Source organism: Prionailurus viverrinus, chromosome D1 (genome assembly GCF_022837055.1).
Source record: "Prionailurus viverrinus isolate Anna chromosome D1, UM_Priviv_1.0, whole genome shotgun sequence".
Lineage (NCBI taxonomy): Eukaryota > Metazoa > Chordata > Mammalia > Carnivora > Felidae > Prionailurus > Prionailurus viverrinus.
This window is the reverse complement of record NC_062570.1, coordinates 55,483,502-55,505,650: the sequence shown is the minus strand read 5'-3', so window position 1 is coordinate 55,505,650 and position 22,149 is coordinate 55,483,502. Positions and strand designations below refer to the sequence as shown.

Here is a 22,149-nt window from a genome sequence, read left to right as displayed (position 1 = left end):
GAAAAAATAAACAAAATTGACAAACCTCTAGCCAGGCTTCTCAAAAAGAAAAGGGAGATGACCCAAATAGATAAAATCATGAATGAAAATGGAACTATTACAACCAATCCCTCAGAGATACAAACAATTATCAGGGAATACTATGAAAACTTATATGCCAACAAATTGGACAACCTGGAAGAAATGGACGAATTCCTGAACACCCACACGCTTCCAAAACTCAATCAGGAGGAAATAGAAAGCTTGAACAGACCCATAACCAGCGAAGAAATTGAATCGGTTATCAAAAATCTCCCAACAAATAAGAGTCCAGGACCAGATGGCTTCCCAGGGGAGTTCTACCAGACGTTTAAAACAGAGATAATACCTATCCTTCTCAAGCTATTCCAAGAAATAGAAAGGGAAGGAAAACTTCCAGACTCATTCTATGAAGCCAGTATTACTTTGATTCCTAAACCAGACAGAGACCCAGTAAAAAAAGAGAACTACAGGCCAATATCCCTGATGAATATGGATGCAAAAATTCTCAATAAGATACTAGCAAATCGAATTCAACGGCATATAAAAAGAATTATTCACCATGATCAAGTGGGATTCATTCCTGGGATGCAGGGCTGGTTCAACATTCGCAAATCAATCAACGTGATACATCACATTAACAAAAAAAGAGAGAAGAACCATATGATCCTGTCAATCGATGCAGAAAAGGCCTTCGACAAAATCCAGCACCCTTTCTTAATAAAAACCCTTGAGAAAGTCGGGATAGAAGGAACATACTTAAAGATCATAAAAGCCATTTATGAAAAGCCCACAGCTAACATCATCCTCAACGGGGAAAAACTGAAAGCTTTTTCCCTGAGATCAGGAACACGACAAGGATGCCCACTCTCACCGCTGCTGTTTAACATAGTGCTGGAAGTTCTAGCATCAGCAATCAGACAACAAAAGGAAATCAAAGGCATCAAAATTGGCAAAGATGAAGTCAAGCTTTCACTTTTTGCAGATGACATGATATTATACATGGAAAATCCGATAGACTCCACCAAAAGTCTGCTAGAACTGATACAGGAATTCAGCAAAGTTGCAGGCTACAAAATCAATGTACAGAAATCAGTTGCATTCTTATACACTAACAATGAAGCAACAGAAAGACAAATAAAGAAACTGATCCCATTCACAATTGCACCAAGAAGCATAAAATACCTAGGAATAAATCTAACCAAAGATGTAAAGGATCTGTATGCTGAAAACTATAGAAAGCTTCTGAAGGAAATTGAAGAAGATTTAAAGAAATGGAAAGACATTCCCTGCTCATGGATTGGAAAAATAAATATTGTCAAAATGTCAATACTACCCAAAGCTATCTACACATTCAATGCAATCCCAATCAAAATTGCACCAGCATTCTTCTCGAAACTAGAACAAGCAATCCTAAAATTCATATGGAACCACAAAAGGCCCCGAATAGCCAAAGGAATTTTGAAGAAGAAGACCAAAGCAGGAGGCATCACAATCCCAGACTTTAGCCTCTACCACAAAGCTGTCATCATCAAGACAGCATGGTATTGGCACCAAAACAGACACATAGACCAATGGAATAGAATAGAAACCCCAGAACTAGACCCACAAACGTATGGCCAACTCATCTTTGACAAAGCAGGAAAGAACATCCAATGGAAAAAAGACAGCCTCTTTAACAAATGGTGCTGGGAGAACTGGACAGCAACATGCAGAAGGTTGAAACTAGACCACTTTCTCACACCATTCACAAAAATAAACTCAAAATGGATAAAGGACCTAAATGTGAGACAGGAAACCATCAAAACCTTAGAGGAGAAAGCAGGAAAAGACCTCTCTGACCTCAGCCGTAGCAATCTCTTACTCGACACATCCCCAAAGGCAAGGGAATTAAAAGCAAAAGTGAATTACTGGGACCTTATGAAGATAAAAAGCTTCTGCACAGCAAAGGAAACAACCAACAAAACTAAAAGGCAACCAACGGAATGGGAAAAGATATTTGCAAATGACATATCGGACAAAGGGCTAGTATCCAAAATCTATAAAGAGCTCACCAAACTCCACACCCGAAAAACAAATAACCCAGTGAAGAAATGGGCAGAAAACATGAATAGACACTTCTCTAAAGAAGACATCCGGATGGCCAACAGGCACATGAAAAGATGTTCAGCGTCGCTCCTTATCAGGGAAATACAAATCAAAACCACACTCAGGTATCACCTCACGCCAGTCAGAGTGGCCAAAATGAACAAATCAGGAGACTATAGATGCTGGAGAGGATGTGGAGAAACGGGAACCCTCTTGCACTGTTGGTGGGAATGCAAATTGGTGCAGCCGCTCTGGAAAGCAGTGTGGAGGTTCCTCAGAAAATTAAAAATAGACCTACCCTATGACCCAGCAATAGCACTGCTAGGAATTTATCCAAGGGATACAGGAGCACTGATGCATAGGGCCACTTGTACCCCAATGTTCATAGCAGCACTCTCAACAATAGCCAAATTATGGAAAGAGCCTAAATGTCCATCAACTGATGAATGGATAAAGAAATTGTGGTTTATATACACAATGGAATATTACATGGCAATGAGAAAAAATGAAATATGGCCTTTTGTAGCAACGTGGATGGAACTGGAGAGTGTGATGCTAAGTGAAATAAGCCATACAGAGAAAGACAGATACCATATGGTCTCACTCTTATGTGGATCCTGAGAAACTTAACAGGAACCCATGGGGGAGGGGAAGGAAAAAAAAAAAAAAAAAAGAGGTTAGAAAGGGAGAGAGCCAAAGCATAAGAGACTGTTAAAAACTGAGAACAAACTGAGGGTTGATGGGGGGTGGGAGGGAGGAGAGGGTGGGTGATGGGTATTGAGGAGGGCACCTTTTGGGATGAGCACTGGGTGTTGTATGGAAACCAATTTGTCAATAAATTTCAGAAAAAAAAAAAAATAAATAAATAAATAAATAAAAAAAAATAAAACTTGTAGGACTTGGCAAAATTAATACTTGTAGAGAAATATATAGCCTTAAAACGTATACACCAAAAAAAAAAAAAAAAGGAAAACAAGCCAACAAGGGGAGTTTGGGCATATATTTCAAGAAACTGGGAGAGATAAAAAGCAAAAATGAATACAACAGAAAACAAATATACCATAGATAAAATCAGCAAAGCTGTAAGTTGCTTCTTCAAAAAACAAATAAAATGAACATATCCTTGGTGAATTTGACTAATGAGGGAAAAGACAAGCACAAATAATATCAGAAATGAAAGGGGGATATCACATAAAAATCCACAGACATTAAAAAGTTAAGAATATTATGAGGAGCTTTATGCCAATAAATTTCAAATTGTATTTTTTTTTTAGGTAGACAGATTCCTAGAAGAAGTGTAACCTGCAGAAACTTAATAAAGAATAGAAAATCTGGGGGCACCTGTGTAGTTCAGTCAGTTAAGCATCCAGCTCTTGATTTCAGCAGGTCATAATCTCATGGTTCATGGATTCAAGGCACATGTTGGCCTCTGGACTGACAATGTGGAGCCTGCTTGGGATTCTCTCCCTCCCTCTCTCTCTCTCTGCCCCTCCCATGCTCACTCACTCTCTCTCTCTCAAAATAAGTAAGCTTTAAAAAAAAAGAATCTTTCCAACCTTTAAAGAAAAAAGAATAGAAAATCTGAATTGTCCTGTAACCATTAAAAGTAATTGAATCAGTAGTCGGAAATCTACCCACAAATATAACTTCACTAGAATGTTCTACCACACAAAGAAGAAATAATTCCAATGTTAAACAGATTCTCGTAGAGAACAGAAGAGGAGAGCTACTGTCCAACTCATGTATGAGGCTAGCAAAACTTTAATACCAAGAACAGTATAAAAGAGTTAAAATTAGGTAGAGGTCGTAAGCAAAATATTTGCAAACCAAATCCAAAAAAAAAAAAAGATAAAACATCATGCCTAAGTTGTATGTATCCCAGGAAGATAAAGTTGGGTAGACTATTAACCAGTCTCAGAAAATCATATTCAAAGATTAAATAAGAAAAATTATATAATTATTTCAAGAGATGCAGAAAAAGTATTTGATAAAATATTAATTTATTTTAAAAACCCTTAGAGCAAATCAGAAATATAAAAGATCTTTTTAATCTGATAAAGAGTATTTAAAAAAAAATTTAAGCCTATCACCAATATTACACTTAGTGATGAACTATTGAAATTTTTCCCTTTGAGATCAAGTGTGAGATGGCAATGCTTGTTATCAGTAGTTCTATACATATTGTACTGTAGGGTTTGGTAGGATGAAAAAAATATTCACAAGTGATACACAAATGTATACATAGAAAATCTAAAGAATCTACAGATAAATTATTAGAATTTGAAGAGATTTGAAAAAGCAAAGTCACATGATACAAAAACAGTATAAAAAAATTGTTGTTTATATATATATATATATATATATATATATAAAACAACCTTTCACATATGAGTGAAATCATATGGTATTTGTCTTTCTCTGACTTATTTCATCTGGCATAATACTCTCTAACACCATCCGTGCCATTGCAAATGGCAAGATTTCATTCTTTTTTGTGGCTGAGTAATATTCCATTTTATGTATATGTGTGTGTGTGTATACACATACATATCACGTTTACTTTATCACTGTATTTTACAAATTTTTTTTTTAATTTTTTTTTTCAACGTTTATTTTTGGGACAGAGAGAGACAGAGCATGAACGGGGGAGGGGCAGAGAGAGAGGGAGACACAGAATCGGAAACAGGCTCCAGGCTCCGAGCCATCAGCCCAGAGCCCGACGCGGGGCTCGAACTCACGGACCGCGAGATCGTGACCTGGCTGAAGTCGGACGCTCAACCGACTGTGCCACCCAGGCGCCCCTGTATTTTACAAATTTAACTACAGTATGTCTTGGTGTTGGTCTGCTTTTGTTGATTTTGGTGGGAGTTCTCTGTGCCTCCTGGATTTGGATGTCTGTTTCCTTCCCCAGATAGGGAAGTTTTTTGCTTTTTGCAAAGAAACCTTCTTCCCCCTTTTCTCTCTCTCCTTCTGAGACTCCTATAGTAGGAATGTTACTATGTTTGGAGTCACTGAGTTTTCTAGGTCTACTCTCATGATCATTCTGCTTTCTCTTTTTTGTTCAGCTTCAATATTTAACATAATTCTATCCTGTCTCACTTGTTCATTCCTCTGCTTCTTCCATCCTTGTGGTCATTACATCCAGTTGGTTTTGAATCTTAGATACTGCATTTTTCATTTCTGCCTGATTGTTTTTAAGCTCTTTTATCTCTGCAGTAAGGGTCTCCCTAATGTCTTCCATACTTTTCTCAAGCCCAGTGAGTATTCTATGATTCTTGCTTTAAATTCTGCAGAATGTTAATTTTGTCTGTTTCAATTAGAGCTCATTCTTGTGGAATGAATTCCTCCATCATGGCATTTTCTCTAGGTCTTTGTCTTCTGTATGGTATAAATCCTGTTATGTTTCCTGCGTCTTTGAGTAATGGCTTTATGAAGAAGAGATCATGTAATGTGCAGGGCCTGGCACTTCAGGAAGTGTCTCTGATATGTGTTGTGTCCACTCTGCTACTGTGTTTTGGCTGGTCTATCCCTCAGGTCAGTTGTCTGTAGAGGCTTTCCTTGCCTGTAATGGACAGTGTTTGGTCCTTGACCAGAGTGTGGTGAGTTTTAACTAGGTGTGTTCTGTTCTGCTTGTTAAATGAAACCTGATGCTATTTACACCAGAACAGAAGCTTTGCAGAATGCTGTAGTCAGTAGATGTGTGTGTGGGAGTTTGTGCTGGTCTTCCAGGAAGCGGCTTGTTGCACTGTTCCTTAAGCACACCTGCCAAGAGGAGCATTACCAGTGGATCACAGAGGGGTGGGACCTGGTATAAGCATTAGGCAGCTAGTGTTGGTGCTGTGCTGTTTACTAAAGTTGGTTTATGCTAAGGAGCGGGGGAAAGAAATGGTATGAGCCACCTCCTTAGTCCCCAGGGAGGGAAGACCACCCTTGCTGCTTTCAGAGAAACCCTCCCAGAAGAATGCATAATTAACCTTTGTCTGTCCTATGTGTTTTTAGATCGCCATTTTCACACTGTCTGTCTCCAGGTTGCTTGCCTGCCTGGAACAGCACAGTGTCCGTTGTGCTCTGTCGTAGCCAAGCCTGCTGCCTTTCAAAACTCCAAACTTTAGGAATCTGGTGTGGCAAGGACTCATGCTGGTCTTCTGGGTGAGGGTCGCATTACACTGGGACCAATGCAGGTTTGACCTGGAAGGGCAGCTGCGCCAGAGCCAGGAGCAAAGCAACTAAACACCCATTGTCCAGATTAGCCACCCACAGCAAGTGTCTCTGCACCTATGGTGAGGGGTAGGGGAGCGAAATGGTGCCATCTGGCTCTTTGTCCCCAGAGAGGCAATGCCACCTCTCACAGATACGCTCCAAGAAAAGGGAACAGGCACCTCCCCATGTGCCCCAGGTGATCCTCAGATCACGCTTTCTGCCCAGGAGCACTTGCCTGCCTTCACTACAGGAGCAAGACAGTACCCTTGGGTCCCTATCCTAGACAAGCCCACAGATCTCCAAAACTCTAGTCTTTGAGCCCTGCTTATTAAAAAAACTCACAAAAATCAGCCCCTCTAGTTTTTCCATCAAGTAGCTTTGGGAAAGTATTCTTGTGTGCATTCCTGTGCTCTCCTCTCTATCTCATCTTTCTCTGCAACCAGGGCTCCCTCCCCTCTGCAGCACCCATGATCCATTTCTCCCCCAAACCACATCTCTGCATGCCCTACCTTCCTGTGGCCTTTCCTCTCTCTCTAATTGTATAGTTTATCTGTCCACAGGTCTATTTCTTGGGTACTGAGAATGTTTGATAGTTATCTAGCTATGCTGGAGGGACGAGGCAAGCCTAGGGTCCTCCTACTACACTGCCATTCTAGCTCCCACTCTGTATACCACATCTTTATCCATTCATCAGTCAGTGGGTACTTGGGCTGTTTCCATAATTTTGCTGTGGGAGATAATGCTGTTATTAACATTAGGGTCCATGTATCCCTTTGAATTAGTATTTTTGTATTCTTTGGGTAAATACCTAGTGGTGCAATTGCTGGATCATAGAATAGTTCTATTTTTAGCTTTTTGAGGAACCTCCATGCTGTTTTCCAAAGGGGCTGCACCAGTTGCATTCCCACCAACAGTGCACGAAAGTTCCCTTTTCTCCACACTTGTTGTTTCTTTCTCACCACCACCTGTTGTTTCTTGTAGTGTTGAGTTTAGCCATTCTGACAGGTGTGAGGTGATATCTCATTATAGTTTTGATTTGTATTTCCCTGATGCAAATGATGTTGAGCATCTTTTTATGTGTCTGTTGTTCATCCATATGCTTCTTTGGAGAAATGTCTATTCGTACCCTGTGCCCATTTTTAAATTGGATTATTGGGTTTCGGGGTGTGGAGTTTTATAAGTATTTTTATATATGTTGGATACTAACCCTTTATCAGATAATCCTACAATTTGTGTGGAACCGCTAAAGACCCTGAATAGCCAAAAGCAACCTTGAAGAAGAAAAGCAAAGCTAGAGACATTACAATTCTGGACTTCAAGTTACCTTACAAAGCTGTAGCAATCAAAACAATATGCTACTGGCACAAAAAAGACACATAGATCGGTGGAACAGAATAGAAAACTAAGAAATAAACCCACAACTATATGGTCAATTAATCTTTGATAAAGCAGGAAAGAATATCCAGTGGGAAAAAGACAGTCTCTTCAACAAATGGTGTTAGGCAAACTGGACAGCCACATGCAAAAGAAGGAAACTGGACCATTTTCTCACACCCTACACAAAAATAAATTCAAAATGGATTAAAGACCTAAATGTGAGACTTGAAACCATAAAAATCCTAGAGGAGAGCACAGGCAGTAATTTTTTTGATATCTGTGGTAGCACCTTCTTTCTAGATATGTTTTTGGAGGCAAGAGAAGCAAATGCAAAAATAGACTATTGGGACTTCATCAAAATAAAAAGCTTCTGCACAGCAAAGGAAACTGTCAGCAACACTGAAAGGCGACCTTTGGAATGGGAGAAGATACCTGCTAAAATTCTGTTCTTTAAATGTAACAAATGATAGTAAATGTTTTATTTTATTGAGGGCTATTTTTGTAGGCAAAATATACTTCCTTTGCCAAAGAATAGTGATTTTACTGACTTCATTTTTCTTTTCTTATTCAGGTTATGTATGGAATGTTGGTCTTCACATTAGTACTTCGATCTATTTATATTGTTACATGGTAAGTAACTTGGACCATCAACACCATGATTAGATTACATTCAGGCAATAAATCTATAGGCTAAATTGAAATAAGACATAAAATGCAACACCAGTAGGGATATTAATAGAAAACTATAAACCAACATTTATTGTGGCATAAGGTAAGGAATACTAGTTCTTTACGCAAGTTGTTAACAGGCATTATGTGAAAACAAATGTTCCAAAATTAATTTGAGGAAAGCTGTGTATGATGGCTTCCTTTTGAATATTTATAACATACCTTAGTATATTGCCTTGAGAAGTCCTACAGTAAAAACAAAAACTGTTTTTGTGCTTCTCAGACTAGTTGACTCAGAACCCTTTTTACAAAACACTATTCAAGGAATGCTGTTAATGTCACAAAGAATCAGTATTCCAGAAAGATGGTTTAGGAAATAGCATAATCTTTATAGAGTTTATGAAGATTAAATAATATTCATGTGAGTACCTCCCATGGGGCATGGCCATACAGCAGCAGGTGTTCAATAAATAATATGATTTATGGGTTTATTCTAGTTTTTTCTTTTTTAATTAAGCTTTTTGTTTTGAGGTAATTGTAGAATTAACATGCATTATAAGAAATAATAGAGACCTCCTATACCCTTTATCAATTTTCTCCAATGATAATGTCTTGCAAAACTGTATAGTACAGTATTACAACCAGGATTTGACATTGACAAAGTCAAGATACAGAACAGTTCCATCATCACAAGGATCCCTGTGTTGTCCTTGTTTAGTCATACCCACTTCTGTCTCACCCCACCCTCCCATCACTTGTCCTTAACCCCTGGCAACCACTAATCTGTCCTTCATTTCCAGATTTTTTTTTTTTTTAATTTCAAGAATATTACACAAATGGAACCAATATAGTATGTGTAACCTTTAGGATTAGTCTTTTGCACTCAGCATAATTCACTGGAGATCAGTATAAGTTGTTGAGTGTATCAGTAGTTCATTCCTGTAGTATTCTGCGCTATGGATGTACCACGGTTTAACCATTGACCTGTTAAATGACATCTGGATTGTTTCTAGTTTTTGACTATAAGGAATAAAGCTGCTGCAAACATTTGTATATAGGTTTTTGTATGAATATAAATTTTCACTTCTCTGGAATAAATGCCCTGAGGGGAATTGCTAGGTTGTGTCATGGTTATATGTTTAGTTTTTCTCAAAATTGCCATACTGTTTTCCAGGGTGGGTTTATCATTTTATATTCCCACCAGTAGTGTATGAGTAACCCAGTTTCTCTGCATTCTTGCCAACATTTCGTGTTGTCACTTTTTAATTTTAGCTATTCTTATAGGTAATCTCTCATTGTAGTTTTAATTCCCATTTTCTAATATCTACAGATGAGCATATTTTCATGTGTTTATTTGCCATCTGTATATCCTCTTTGTTGAAATGTTTGTCTTTGCCCATTTTCTGTTGGTATTCTTTTTTTTTTTCAGTTGAGTTTTAAGAGTTCTTTATATATTTTAGATAGTAATCCTTCATCAAATACTTAGCTCACAAATATTTTCTCCCTATCTATTTCCTTGTCTTTCCATACTCTTTATAGAGTCTTTCACAGAGCAAAAAAGTTTTTAATTTTGATGAAGTCCAATTTATCAATTTTTATTTTATGGATTGTACTTTTGATGTCGAATATAGGAACTCAGTCCCTAACCCTAGACTTATTCTGGTTTTTTTCCTAAAATTTTTGTATAGTTTTATATTTTACATTTGAGTTCATAATTTATTTTTAGTTAATTTTTATGTAAGATATGAGGCTTAGGCTGAGGTCCATTTTTTTACCTATGGATGTCCAACTGCCCCCAGGAACACTGATTGAAAAGGCCATCTGAAATTTCTCCACTGAACTGCTTTTCTCAAAGATGATTTGTATGTATTTTATGGATCTATTTCTGTGTTTTTATTCTGTTACATTGATCTGTGTGTCTTACTTCCACCAGTGTGACACTCTCGATTAGTGTAACTATAAAACAACTCTTCCAGTCATGTAGACTGATTCCTCTCACTGCTTTTTAAAATTGTTTTAGCTGTTTAGGTTCCTTTGTCTTTCCATATAAACTTTACCATAATATTGTCTATATTTAAAATTTTGTTGGGATTTTGATAGGAATTGCCTTAAACCTGCACATCAATTTACAGAGAATTCACATCTTTTAATTATGTTGAGTCTTCCAATCTATAAACATAGCACGCCTCTCCATTTATTTGGATCGTCTTTGATTTTTTTTTTTTTTTTTTTTTTTTTGGGCCAGCATTTTGGAGTTTCCATTTTTTGAGCAATTGTAAATGGTATTTTATTTTTAAATTTTTGTATTTACCTGTTAATTGCTGTTATATAGAAATAAAATATTCTTTATGTTTATCTTGTATTCTGCCACCTTGCTGAACTTAATAGTTCTAGAAGACTTTTGTAGATTCCTTGAGATTACCAATTGATTTGATCATATGATTTTTTTCCTGTAATCTGTTAGTGTGGTATTAATACATTGATTACTTTTCAAATATTGAACAAGCTTTGTAATCTGAATGAACCACACTTAGTCATGGTGTAAAATTGTTTTCATATGTTGTCAAATGATACTTGTTACTATTTTCTTAAGGATTCTTACATGTATAATTATGAAGGATATTAGTTTATAGTTTTATTTACTGTTTCACAGTTATGGAAGGCAGAAGTCAGAAATCAAGGTGTCAGTATGACCATGATTCCTCTGAAACCTGTAGGGGAATCCATCCCTAATTCTTCTTAGCTTCAGGTGGTTTGTTGGCAATCTTTAGCATTCCTACACATTTATTCACATAATTTCAGTCTTTGCATTTGTCATGACATGAGGTTCTCCTTGTATTTCTGTGTCTTTACATGGCCATTTTCATACAAGAACATCATTCATAGTGGATTAGGAGCCCACTCTACTCCAGTATAATCTCATCTTAACTAATTATATCTGCAGTGACCCTATTTCCAAATAAGGTCACATTCTGAGGTACTGGGGCTTAGGACTTCAACATATCTTTTTTGAGGGGGAAAAATTAAAAAGAAATTTTTTTAATGTTTCTTTATTTTTGAGAGAGAGAGAGAGAGAGAGACAGAGAGGGAGGGGCAGAGAGAGAGGAAGACACAGAATCCGAAGCAGGCTCCAGACTCCAAGCTGTCAGAACAGAACCCAACATGGGGTTCGAACCCAGAAACATTGAGATCATGACCTGAGCCAAAGTTGGATGCTTAACCAGCTGAGCCACCCAGGCACCCCAAGGGGGACAAATTTAACCCACAACTGTACTTTTCCCTGCTCAACTTAAAATATGCATTTTGCATGCACTTATAACCACATCAGACAGTATTACAATTTTTGCCCCACCATAAAACATAATAGGAGGAGAAACAAAAAAGAGAAGAAAAATGTATTTACTCATATTTTTACTCTTTACATTTCTCTTTCTTCTTTTCTAACATGCTAAGATTCCCTCTGTCATCATTTCCTTTCTTTTTTTTATTTAAATTTTTTTCATGTTTATTTATTATTTTGAGAGATAGAGCACAAGCTGAGGTGGGGCAGAGAGAGAGAAGGAGAGAGGATCCCAAGGAGGCTCTATGCTGTCAGCACAGAGCCCAGCATGGGGCTCTGTCTCATGAACTGTGAGATCATGAGCTGAGCCAAAATCAAGAGCCAGACACTTAACCAGCCCATCCACCCAGCCACACCTCATCATTTCCTTTCTGTTTAGAAAACTTCTTTAAGGTCCCAAAGTCTCTAACCTTCATCTGAGAATGTGTCTTGATTTCTGTTTCATTCCTAAAGGATATTTTTGCTGGATATAGAATTCTAGGTTGACCATTCTCTTTCAGAACTTGAAAAATGTGTCACTTCATTCTGGCCCTCAGGTTTCCTGAGGAGAAATCCTGTCATTCAAATTCATTTTCTCCTATAGTATAGGTAAGGTATTCTTCTCTGTCACTCTTTTCAAGATTTTTTCTTGTCTTTAGTTTTTAGAAGTTTGTCTATAGTATGTTTTGATATGAATTTCTTTGGGTTTAACATGTTTGAGGATAGCTCAGCTTCGAGTCTGTGGCTTCATAATGCTGGTTTGTTTTTTTTGGGGGGGGGGGAAGTAGTCTTTTTGTCTAAATTTGAAAGTTTTCAGCCATTATTTCATCAAGTACTTTTTCAGCCCTGCCTTCTTTCTTCTCCCCTTCCAGGACACCAATAACATGAATGTCAAATCTGCTGTTTTAGTCCCAACTTCTTATAGCCTGATGAGAAAGGAAGTCTAGACTCCCCATTCAGTCTTTGCAGCATGGATGGGGTTGAGGCTACAGTTTTTTTGTGGTGTTTGACTATAGAATATTAGTTTTTGTGTAAGTTTCTGTCTTGCTAGGGTGTCTCTTTCCTAGTCATTTGGCTAGACAGAGCAGGTTTTTGTTGGAGCTGTTTTGTCTGTATCTAGTGGCATTTCTGGGTTGCTAGCATCTTTAGTTCCCACTTTGGGATATATGAGGCAAAAAGAAAACACATGGAATGTATTGTAATGTAACTCAGGTCCCAGTCTCTAACCAGTTGGCCTTCTTTCCACCTTTCAGAGTCTTCTTGTGCTTGTTTTTATATAATGTTCAGGATTTTTAATTATACTTACTGGGAAGAACAGGGAAAAGTGTACCTGTTTCATCTTCCCAGAAGCAGAAATCCCTAATTTATTCTGCTTTTAATCTAGGCACCTTAGGGAACTGTAAAGAAGCATAAAATACAGTCCTTGCCTTAAATCAAGTCTAATCGATAGGATACCAATACTTTTAGAAACACAAATGACAGACCTGTAAAAAGTGTGTAACAGTGGAAGTCCTAGGAGATAAAACATCTTTTCTTCTATCTGCCTTGCCACAGCTTCTTTCTTATATTTCTATTTGGTAATTATTCCATTTAATACTGTTCATTGTTTACATATGTGTCTTGCCTATCTAGATTATAAGTGTCTTCAGCTCTTAGTTGAAACTCAGGATAGTGCTTATCAGTAAAGATTTTTTTAAACCAGGTTGAGGGGCACCGGGGTGGTTCAGTTGGTTAAGCATCCAACTTTGGCTCAGGTCATGACATCACAGTTTGTGGGTTCAAGCCCCGCATCAGACTCTGTGCTGACAGCTGGGAGCCTGAAGTCTGCTTCATATTCTGTGTCTCCCTCTCTCTTTGCCCCTCCCCTGCTCATGCTGTGTCTCTCTCAACGATAAAATAAACATTAAAAAAAATTTTAACTAGGTTGAAACTCTAGAACTTGTTTTGTTTTGTTTTACTATGTCTGAAAAGATATATCTGAAAATCTTCTGTAACAAAACATCTAGAAATTCTGGATATAGCACAACAAACATCCTTTTAAATGCATAACTGAGCTCAAAAAAAAAAATAAAGAAAATTCCAAAGCATCAAATCCAAAGAAGGACCTGAAAACTAAATTGACAAATGAGTTCTAAGATCATGAGCAGTGACAAGGCACCTTGTCCTTCAGCCTCAGTTTTACATAGGAAAAATGACTACCCTGAGAATTTGTAGTCACTCTTCTTCCTTCACACAGGTTTGGGATTTAAATACATATTTTCTTTATTGTTGGGAAACTTCAAGGTGTAAAATTACCTTAAATTGGTCCAACATTCCTAGAGCCCCAGTATGTATGAGAGAAGCAAAAGTAAATCGTCTTTTAAAAAAATGTACTTTCATATATAGGCCCTTGAAGATTTCTGTAGATTGGATGGAGATCAAACTAGTGTGCACAATCAATTCCAAAACCAGAAGAGGAAATAAACTACCATAAGCAAAAGTCAGGAGAAACAGAAATCAGTAGAAATAAGCCTCCCAAATCAGATGCTGAAATATAAAGTAACTATTTAGAAAATATTTAATGAAATGAAGGAGAAAATGAAAATGTGACCAAGGAATAGGAGATTGTCAAAAGTGAAATTCCAGATTTGAAAAAGAATCAAAGAATTTCTTTTTTCTTAAATGTTTGTTTGTTTGTTTGTTTTTGAGAAAGAGAGCATGTGTGTGTATGCATAGGGGAGGGGCACAGAGAGAGGGAGCAAGAGAATACCAAGTAGGCTCCATGCTCTGTGCAGAGGCCAATGTGGGGCTCCATCCCATGACCCTAGGATCATGACCTGAGCTGAAATCAAGAGTTGGATGCTCAACCAACTAAGCCATCCAGGAACCCCTAGAATCAAAGAACTTCTAACATTGAAAAAAAATACTGAGATAAACTCAACAGATAAGTAAAAGTAGATTAGACACAGATGAAGAGAAAATTAATTAAATTGGAAGACAAGTCTAAAGAAATAAAGCATTACAAAGAAATAATACTTCTTTTTGTAGTTCCAAGGGAAAGAATGGCAAAAATGGAAACAGAAGAGATATTCAAAGAGATAGTAGGTGCATATTTTCTTGAAATGATAGAAGACATGATTCCTTAGCTTCAAGGACAATAATTCCCTAGCAGGACAAATTAAATCTTTCTCAGGTATGGCAGATGTGGTAGATTAGCTCATTCACTATCATTCCAGCCTTCGTCAAGAATTCATTCCTATATGGGGCGCCTGGGTGGCGCAGTCGGTTAAGCATCCGACTTCAGCCAGGTCACGATCTCGCGGTCTGTGAGTTCGAGCCCCGCGTCAGGCTCTGGGCTGATGGCTCGGAGCCTGGAGCCTGTTTCCAATTCTGTGTCTCCCTCTCTCTCTGCCCCTCCCCCGTTCATGCTCTGTCTCTCTCTGTCCCAAAAATAAATAAAAACGTTGAAAAAAGAATTCATTCCTATAATATAAATGAAAAGCTGAAAGTTATATTTCCCATATTTGTTTTGCAGGTAAGTTTCCAGATACATTCAGGTTCTGCCAATCACATGTATTCACATGAGATTGAAATCAAAACCAAGTTAACTTGTGTGGGAGAGAAGTGGTAGTATGTAAGGCATCCATTTACTGTTGTAGATCAAGGGTATGCATCATGGCCCTAGAAACAGGTATGATGACAGCTTCCTGATCTATGAATTATAGCTAAAGTTACAGTATGATGCTGGGTGCAAAGTCCTCCCAGTTCTCTAGCTTCCTAAATGTGAAAAAGAAAAAAAGTTCCTTTGGCAAGATAATTCTGTGGTAGTGTTCAAAGTTTAGAGTCTAAACCTTACTCATTCAGCATTTCAGTTGGAATTGAATATTAAATTCTTTTCTGCTTTAAATAGAGATAGTATCTGCAGTTGAATCCTGATTGTTGCCTATAGAAAAACCATACTAAAATTGCTGAAAAGATCTTAAAGACAAAGATCTTAAAATATCCAGAGATAAAAGGCATATTGCTAACAAAGGAATAGTCAGCAGACTTACCAACAGCCAAAACAATGGAAGCCAAACGCAGACTATTATCTTCAAAGTGCTAAGAGAAATTAACTATCAGCTTCGAATTATATATGCAGATATCTTTCAAAAACAGAGGTAACATAAAGACATTTTGAAACAAACAAAAATGGAGAAAGTTTACCAATATATCTCACTGAAAGATGTTCCCCTGTAAGAATCTCTTTAGCTGGTGGAGAAAAATGATAAACCTTTGGGATTATCTGAACAAAATATTGTGACTCTTTAATATCTAATTTGAGAGATTTTTAAATGAAACTAAAGTGGTGGACCAAATAACGTGAGATATGAGGATAATCTTAGTTACATAGTTGCTAAGGTCTTTTTTACTTGGGAAGAAGGTACATACAGTGATTAATTTTAGATTTTACATGTGCATTTTTGGTAACCATTAGAAACAGTGATTTTAATCTAAAAATATCTAATCTAAATTTAATCTAAAAATTTAATCACTAAAAATAGTGATTTTATAGTGACTTTTGAAAACATGAGGGAGTAAATGGAATGATATAAACTGGATCCAAAAAAAATCAGGAAAAGAAGGGTAAAAATGGAAGCAGGGAGGAGTCAGAACAAATCCAAAGCAGAAAATAAAGGGTAGAAAAAATTCAAAATATATCAGTAGTCACTTATCAGTGATTTATCAGTCACTTATCGGTCAATATAAATGGACAAAGCTAAGCAACGAAAAAGACTCAAGCAGGGGAAAGAAATCCAGCTATGTGCTACTCATGAGAAGCATGATTAAAACATAAATACACAATACGTGGCACAGCCACCACAAAAAATACATAGCTTAAAAGTTGCATCTCTTGGGGCGCCTGGGTGGCTCACTCGGTTAAGCATGTGACTCTTGGTTTCGGCTCAGGTCATGACCTCACGGTTCAGGAGTTCAAGCCCTTAGTCAGGCTCCACACTGACAGCATGGAGCCTGCTTGAGATTCTCTCTCCCTCTCTCTGTTCCTCCTCCACATGTTCTCACTCTCTCTCTCCCTCTCTCTCTCTCTCTCCCTCTCTCTCTCTCTCTCAAAATAAATAAGTAAACTTAAAAAAAAAAAATGCAGCTCTTAGCAGGTACCAGTTCTAAATAAGAATGAACTAGGGGCCAAAATGTAAAACCAAAAAAGAAGCAGCTATCTGTGGTTAGTAATTTCTAGTTTAAACTGTAACTGAACACTGTAGCTTCATATGTCTTATTTTATATTACACTTTTCCCATTACTGATAGTTTTGACTTTAATAAAAGACATCCCATAGTTTTTAGTGTCACAAAATGAGAATTTTTCAACAGTATGTTCTAGAAAGTAATATACTAACTGGAGTGAATGTTTGTATCTATTTTTTTTTTTAAAGACTCTTGAAGTGTAATCTTTTTTTTTTTTTTTAACGTTTATTTATTTTTGAGACAGAGAGAGACAGAGCATGAGCGGGGAAGGGGCAGAGAGAGAGGGAGACACAGAATCGGAAACAGGCTTCAGGCTCTGAGCTGTCAGCACAGAGCCCGACGCGGGGCTTGAACTCACAGACTGCGAGATCGTGACCTGAGCCGAAGTCGGACGCTTAACCAACTGAGCCACCCAGGCGCCCCTGTTTGTATCTATTAAGAAGTAGCCTTAAACCTTTCTCTCATGCCTTCACTGTCAAGTGATTAAAACTCTTAAAAGCGTAGTATTAGAGTCAGCATGCTGGACTGACAGGTAAACGCTGAAGCGGTTAGAGCTGGTACTGATGCTGTCAGTCTTTAGCACTATCCGCTTAGCTGTGTTTATGCTACAAAAGTGCAACATTAGACACTAGCCAGCTAGTACTGCCACCCTCCTGTAACTCCAAAGAGGAAAACAGGATTTGATTAACTAAGTGCACACGTCGTCTTTAAGTTACTCCTGTTGTCCTTGGCTTGGATACAGTGACATGCAGATTTGTGTCTTTAATTACTTTGACTAATACCGTGAATGGACAGCCACACATTCCCTCTTCACCTGACCAGCAATGGCCCCTCAACTGCAGTAGGAAAAAAGAAAAAACAAAAAACCGTTTTGTGTGAAAATGGGTGACAACTGGCACTTAAGATCAGAAAGTTGCTTATACCTGATGCTTTAAGATGCTGTCTGCCCAAAGCTCTGAAAGACTTTAAGATGAAAGCAGGCATACTTACTACAGTACTACTGAGTTTTTGTAGAATTTACATTTGATAGTAAAACCTACCTGTTTCATCTTAAAAAAAAAAACCACATAAATACTAATTTTAAAAGAAAGGGATATAAAAACAATATGTGCCACACAAATACTGGCTAAAAGAAAGTTGGACTAGCCATTTTAATAACCAAAAAAATTAAGGCATTATTTAAAACGAATGTATTTGCTACATTGTTATTAAAAGATTCACCTTACCAGAAAAAAAAAAAAAGGCAGGTCTAAGTCTTCTATGGAAAATTTTAAGCAAAAATTGACAGAATTACTAAGAAAAATGTATCAGTGTTCCATCATGCTGAGTTATTTTAACACAGTAGCTCTATGAAAAAGGATATAGACAAAATTTGAGTAATACAATAACAAGTTGGTTTAATATGTTTAGCAGTTAGAGAGTGCTTGGTCTTCTCAAGCATGCACGGAGTAGTTATTAAATCTACCAGACACTAGTTTTAAAGCAAGGTTCAACAAACTTTAAAGAATTATTATCATACATAACATGTTCTCCAACTATAGTACAGACAGGATTAGCCAAATAGCCCATATATTTGTAAATTTAAAACCACATTTGTAAATACAAGTAAAAAATAGAAATCGTAGTAGAAATATCGTAGTTCATATAAAGTAATCACAGTGAAAAGTACTACAAATCAAAGTAAGATACAGCTAAAGTGGTTCTTAGAGGGAAATGCATAGCCTTAGATGAAATAGGCTGAAGAATAATGAACTAAGCATACAACTTCAATAATTAGAAAGTGGATCAATAGAATCAATCCACATAGAAATGAAAAATGGGACTAATGAAGGGCAGAAACTAATGAAAAGAGGAGTGCCTGGGTGGCTTAATCAGTTAAGCATCCGACTTCAGCTCAGGTCATGATCTTGCAGTTCATGTGTCCGAGCACCGCGTTGGGCTCTGTGCTGACAGCTCAGAGCCTGGAGCCTGCTTCGGATTCTGTGTCTCCCTCTCTGACCCCTCCCTGGCGTGCTCACTCTCTCTGTCTCTTTCTCTCTCAAAAATAAAAAAGAAACCTAAAAAATTTTTAAATAATGAAAACAGATATAATATTAAAGATTAACGTCTTCAATCTAATTTTGCTCCCTTCTGAAACCCTGCTAAGACTCCAACGAAGGAATTTATTTATAAAGCATAAATCCACAAGAAGACTGAATAAAATTTTAGAAGCTGGAAAGTAGATGGATTACTGCTAACTGCCTTAAGTAACCCACGAAAGCTGAATTTTAAAGAACCTCCAGTTTACACCAGAATTTTCTAAAATATCAAACATTAGCAGCAACAGACAGTTTGGAAAAGGAGCTAGAAGAGATGTCTAAAATAAAGAAGACTGGTTAAAGCTTTAAGAAGCTGTGAAACGCTTACATCCCCTCACCTACTTCATACCGCTGAACAATTGCAGAAGCCTATAGGTTTATTCTCTGGGAAGGGTGAACAATATCTCTAGATTGGGTTTTGCAGACACAATCGAGCATGTGAATACCATGGTAAAATCAGGGAAATCGGGTGACCTTATGCAATCTGAATGTTGTATGTAAAAACCTCTAAGCAGAAAATTGAAAGAATTTTCTTTTAGGGAATATGAGGAGCCTAAAAGACCTAAACATTCTGATATTGGGGGTTCGCTAATAATTAGTCCAGCAAAATAACCCTACAATGAAGGTTACTAGACTAAGGGCCTCAAACATATGTTTAGAGCTTGTGGTCACCTTTTTAGTTTCCCATTCTTCAAAATGAGACGGTGCCAGACATATGATAAATGCAACCAATATGAAAGGTAGAGGTCAAAACGAATAATAAGGAAAGAAAAGCAACTTAGAAGAAAACAACTTATGCGTGAAGAAGAAAACTTCAAAAATAACAAAACAACAAATACCATTATTCATATTCCTAGAAATATACTACGTCTATGACTCAAGAGTAGGATGCAATAAAAAAGGAACATTCAAAGAATCTGCCCCCCCCCAAAAGAAGATATTAAAAATATAGTACAATGATAAACTGAAGTGAATGGTTTGAAAGATACAGTCAAAGAAGCTACTGGAATTCCTTCTCCATTGTGACTGCATTATGGTCCATCATCCCTCATCCACCAGCAAGAATCTACCACAGGAAAGGCTTACTAAACCCATGGTATGGTCCAGAGTAAACAGGACAGCATGAGATCTCAGGGCCCTTGGGCCCAATCACCACCACTGCTGTGGAGAAACAGTGAAGTGTTTCCTCAAGTCCGTGGGCTTCCTGGCAGAAAGGGCAGAAGCAAAGACAGATGGACACACAGACACACACACACACACACACACACACACACACACACACACACCTGGGTGCCATTAGGCTGATGAGAAAGAAATGGAGAAGAGATTCGGTAGAAATATTACTGGGCTGGATAGAAGGGCCAACATAGAAAAAGGGGAGAGGACAGTGCAGATAAAATGGAAGGGAGGGAATCATCACCAAAATTATTCAAGAAAAGATCCTATACATGAAAGACATGAATGATTGCATTGGAAAAACCCAGTGGCTGTTCACAATGGGTGGAAATAAATCCATGCCAGTTTCAGAATTCTAAGACAAAGAAGATTCCACAAATTTATAGAGTTAGAAGGCATATAATACTTACAAAGGATCATGAAGCAGAATGGTTTAGGACTCATCAAAACAAAAGTGGCAGCTGGAATTACAGAATTCTAACCTAGGATCTTGTAGTCAGCCAAACTACCAATGAAATGTGATGACAAAATACATCTTCTTATATTTGAATTCTCAAAAGAAATAGCCTATAAACTATTACTCAGAAACCTACTGAAGGATGTATTTGACCAAAGTGAGAGAGTAAACCAGAAAGGAGGAAGACATGAAATTCAAGATGGGAAATCCAGCATCGAGAGAGGTAAAGGCAATTCCCAAGGTGAAGAGGAAGGGAAGGGATTTCTTAGATGATAGCCATATGCCAGTCAGGAAGGCAGTCCAGAATGAAGCACTGTAACTCCAGATACAGATGTGTTGCGAGCCTTCTGTATTATACATTCTTGTGCCTGATGATAATGGGTAGTTTGTCCCCAGAATCTTATCTGTACTTAGTTTATAGGGACTATGTGCTGATGAAATTCTTGCTCTCTCCTGTGTACCCTGCTACCTGGATAACCAAAGACGTTCATTTCACCCCACAGAAGAATTTTGCTTTGAACTACTGCTGAGAGCTGAAGATTGGCCCTGGTAAGTAAGCTTAGAAGGAGAAAATGGAGAGTACTCTACTCCCACTGGTCATATTCTGTCACATCTCAGCTCCTGACCCACACTGATACACTGTCACATGCCTTCACTGTGTTGAGCCCTGTTAACTGGGACTCATTCTTGCCTCCCCTAAATGGGGTTATGATAAACTCTTTGAAAAGCTGAAGACATCATCTTCTCAGAGATGTTCATCAAACAATGACAATAATACTTTTTCCATGCACAGCCAGGTTTATGCTTTCCTGGTGGTTTTTAAATTATTTTTTCATTGATTTATATACAAATACTTATAGTTAAAATAAGAAAATATTTGAGAAAATCTATTCTTGTCATTCACCATATTAAAAAACAAAGGAGAAAAATATGTGAAGATAGCAATAGATTTAGAAAAAGCATTCTATAAAATTCAACACCTATTTACAATCTAAAAACAAAATAAATCCCTTTATAAATGACTAATAGAAGGGAACTTCTTAACCTGTAAACTCTACAGCATCTAACACATTTAGGCATGAAATGTTAAAAGAAATTTCTCTTCAAAATGAAGACTAAAACAGGAGTATATATTATCACCACTTCTATTCAACATTTTACTGGTTGAAGCCCTGTCCAACATAGTATTTGCAAATGACATGAACGTGTACAGAAAATGTCATAGGACACGTACCAAAAAACTGGAAGCAGTAAGTTGGAATTCAACAAGGTCATGAAACTCAGATGAATATTCAGAAATCATATTTCTATGTACTAGCAGTGGAACAATTGAGAAGTGAAATTTCAAAAGTACAATTTCCAATAGCATCAAAAAGCATCAGATGTTTAGGAACTAAATTTAGCAACAGTATGCAAGACCTGCGTATGGGAAACTACAGTGAACAGTTTTTTGCTGAGAGAAATTAAATAAGATCTAAATAAATGGAGAGATGCACCATTTTCATGGATTAGAAAACTCAATATTATTAAGATGTCTGTTCT

At 37.3% G+C, this 22,149-nt stretch overlaps 1 protein-coding gene across 5 annotated transcripts in view; it reads left to right on the top strand.

Moving 5' to 3' along the window:
• The window catches only part of ACER3 (alkaline ceramidase 3), a 190,226-nt gene that overhangs the window by 142,901 nt on the left and 25,176 nt on the right, over positions 1 to 22,149 (top strand). For all 5 annotated transcript variants that reach the window (XR_007156241.1, XR_007156240.1, XM_047877779.1 and 2 more), the window contains one exon: positions 8,255 to 8,313. Coding sequence is in view for 3 of the 5 variants with exons in the window: in XM_047877779.1 (XP_047733735.1) it covers positions 8,255 to 8,313 (59 nt within the window). In the remaining 2 variants the exon portion in view is untranslated. The remainder of the gene's footprint in view (positions 1 to 8,254; positions 8,314 to 22,149) is intronic.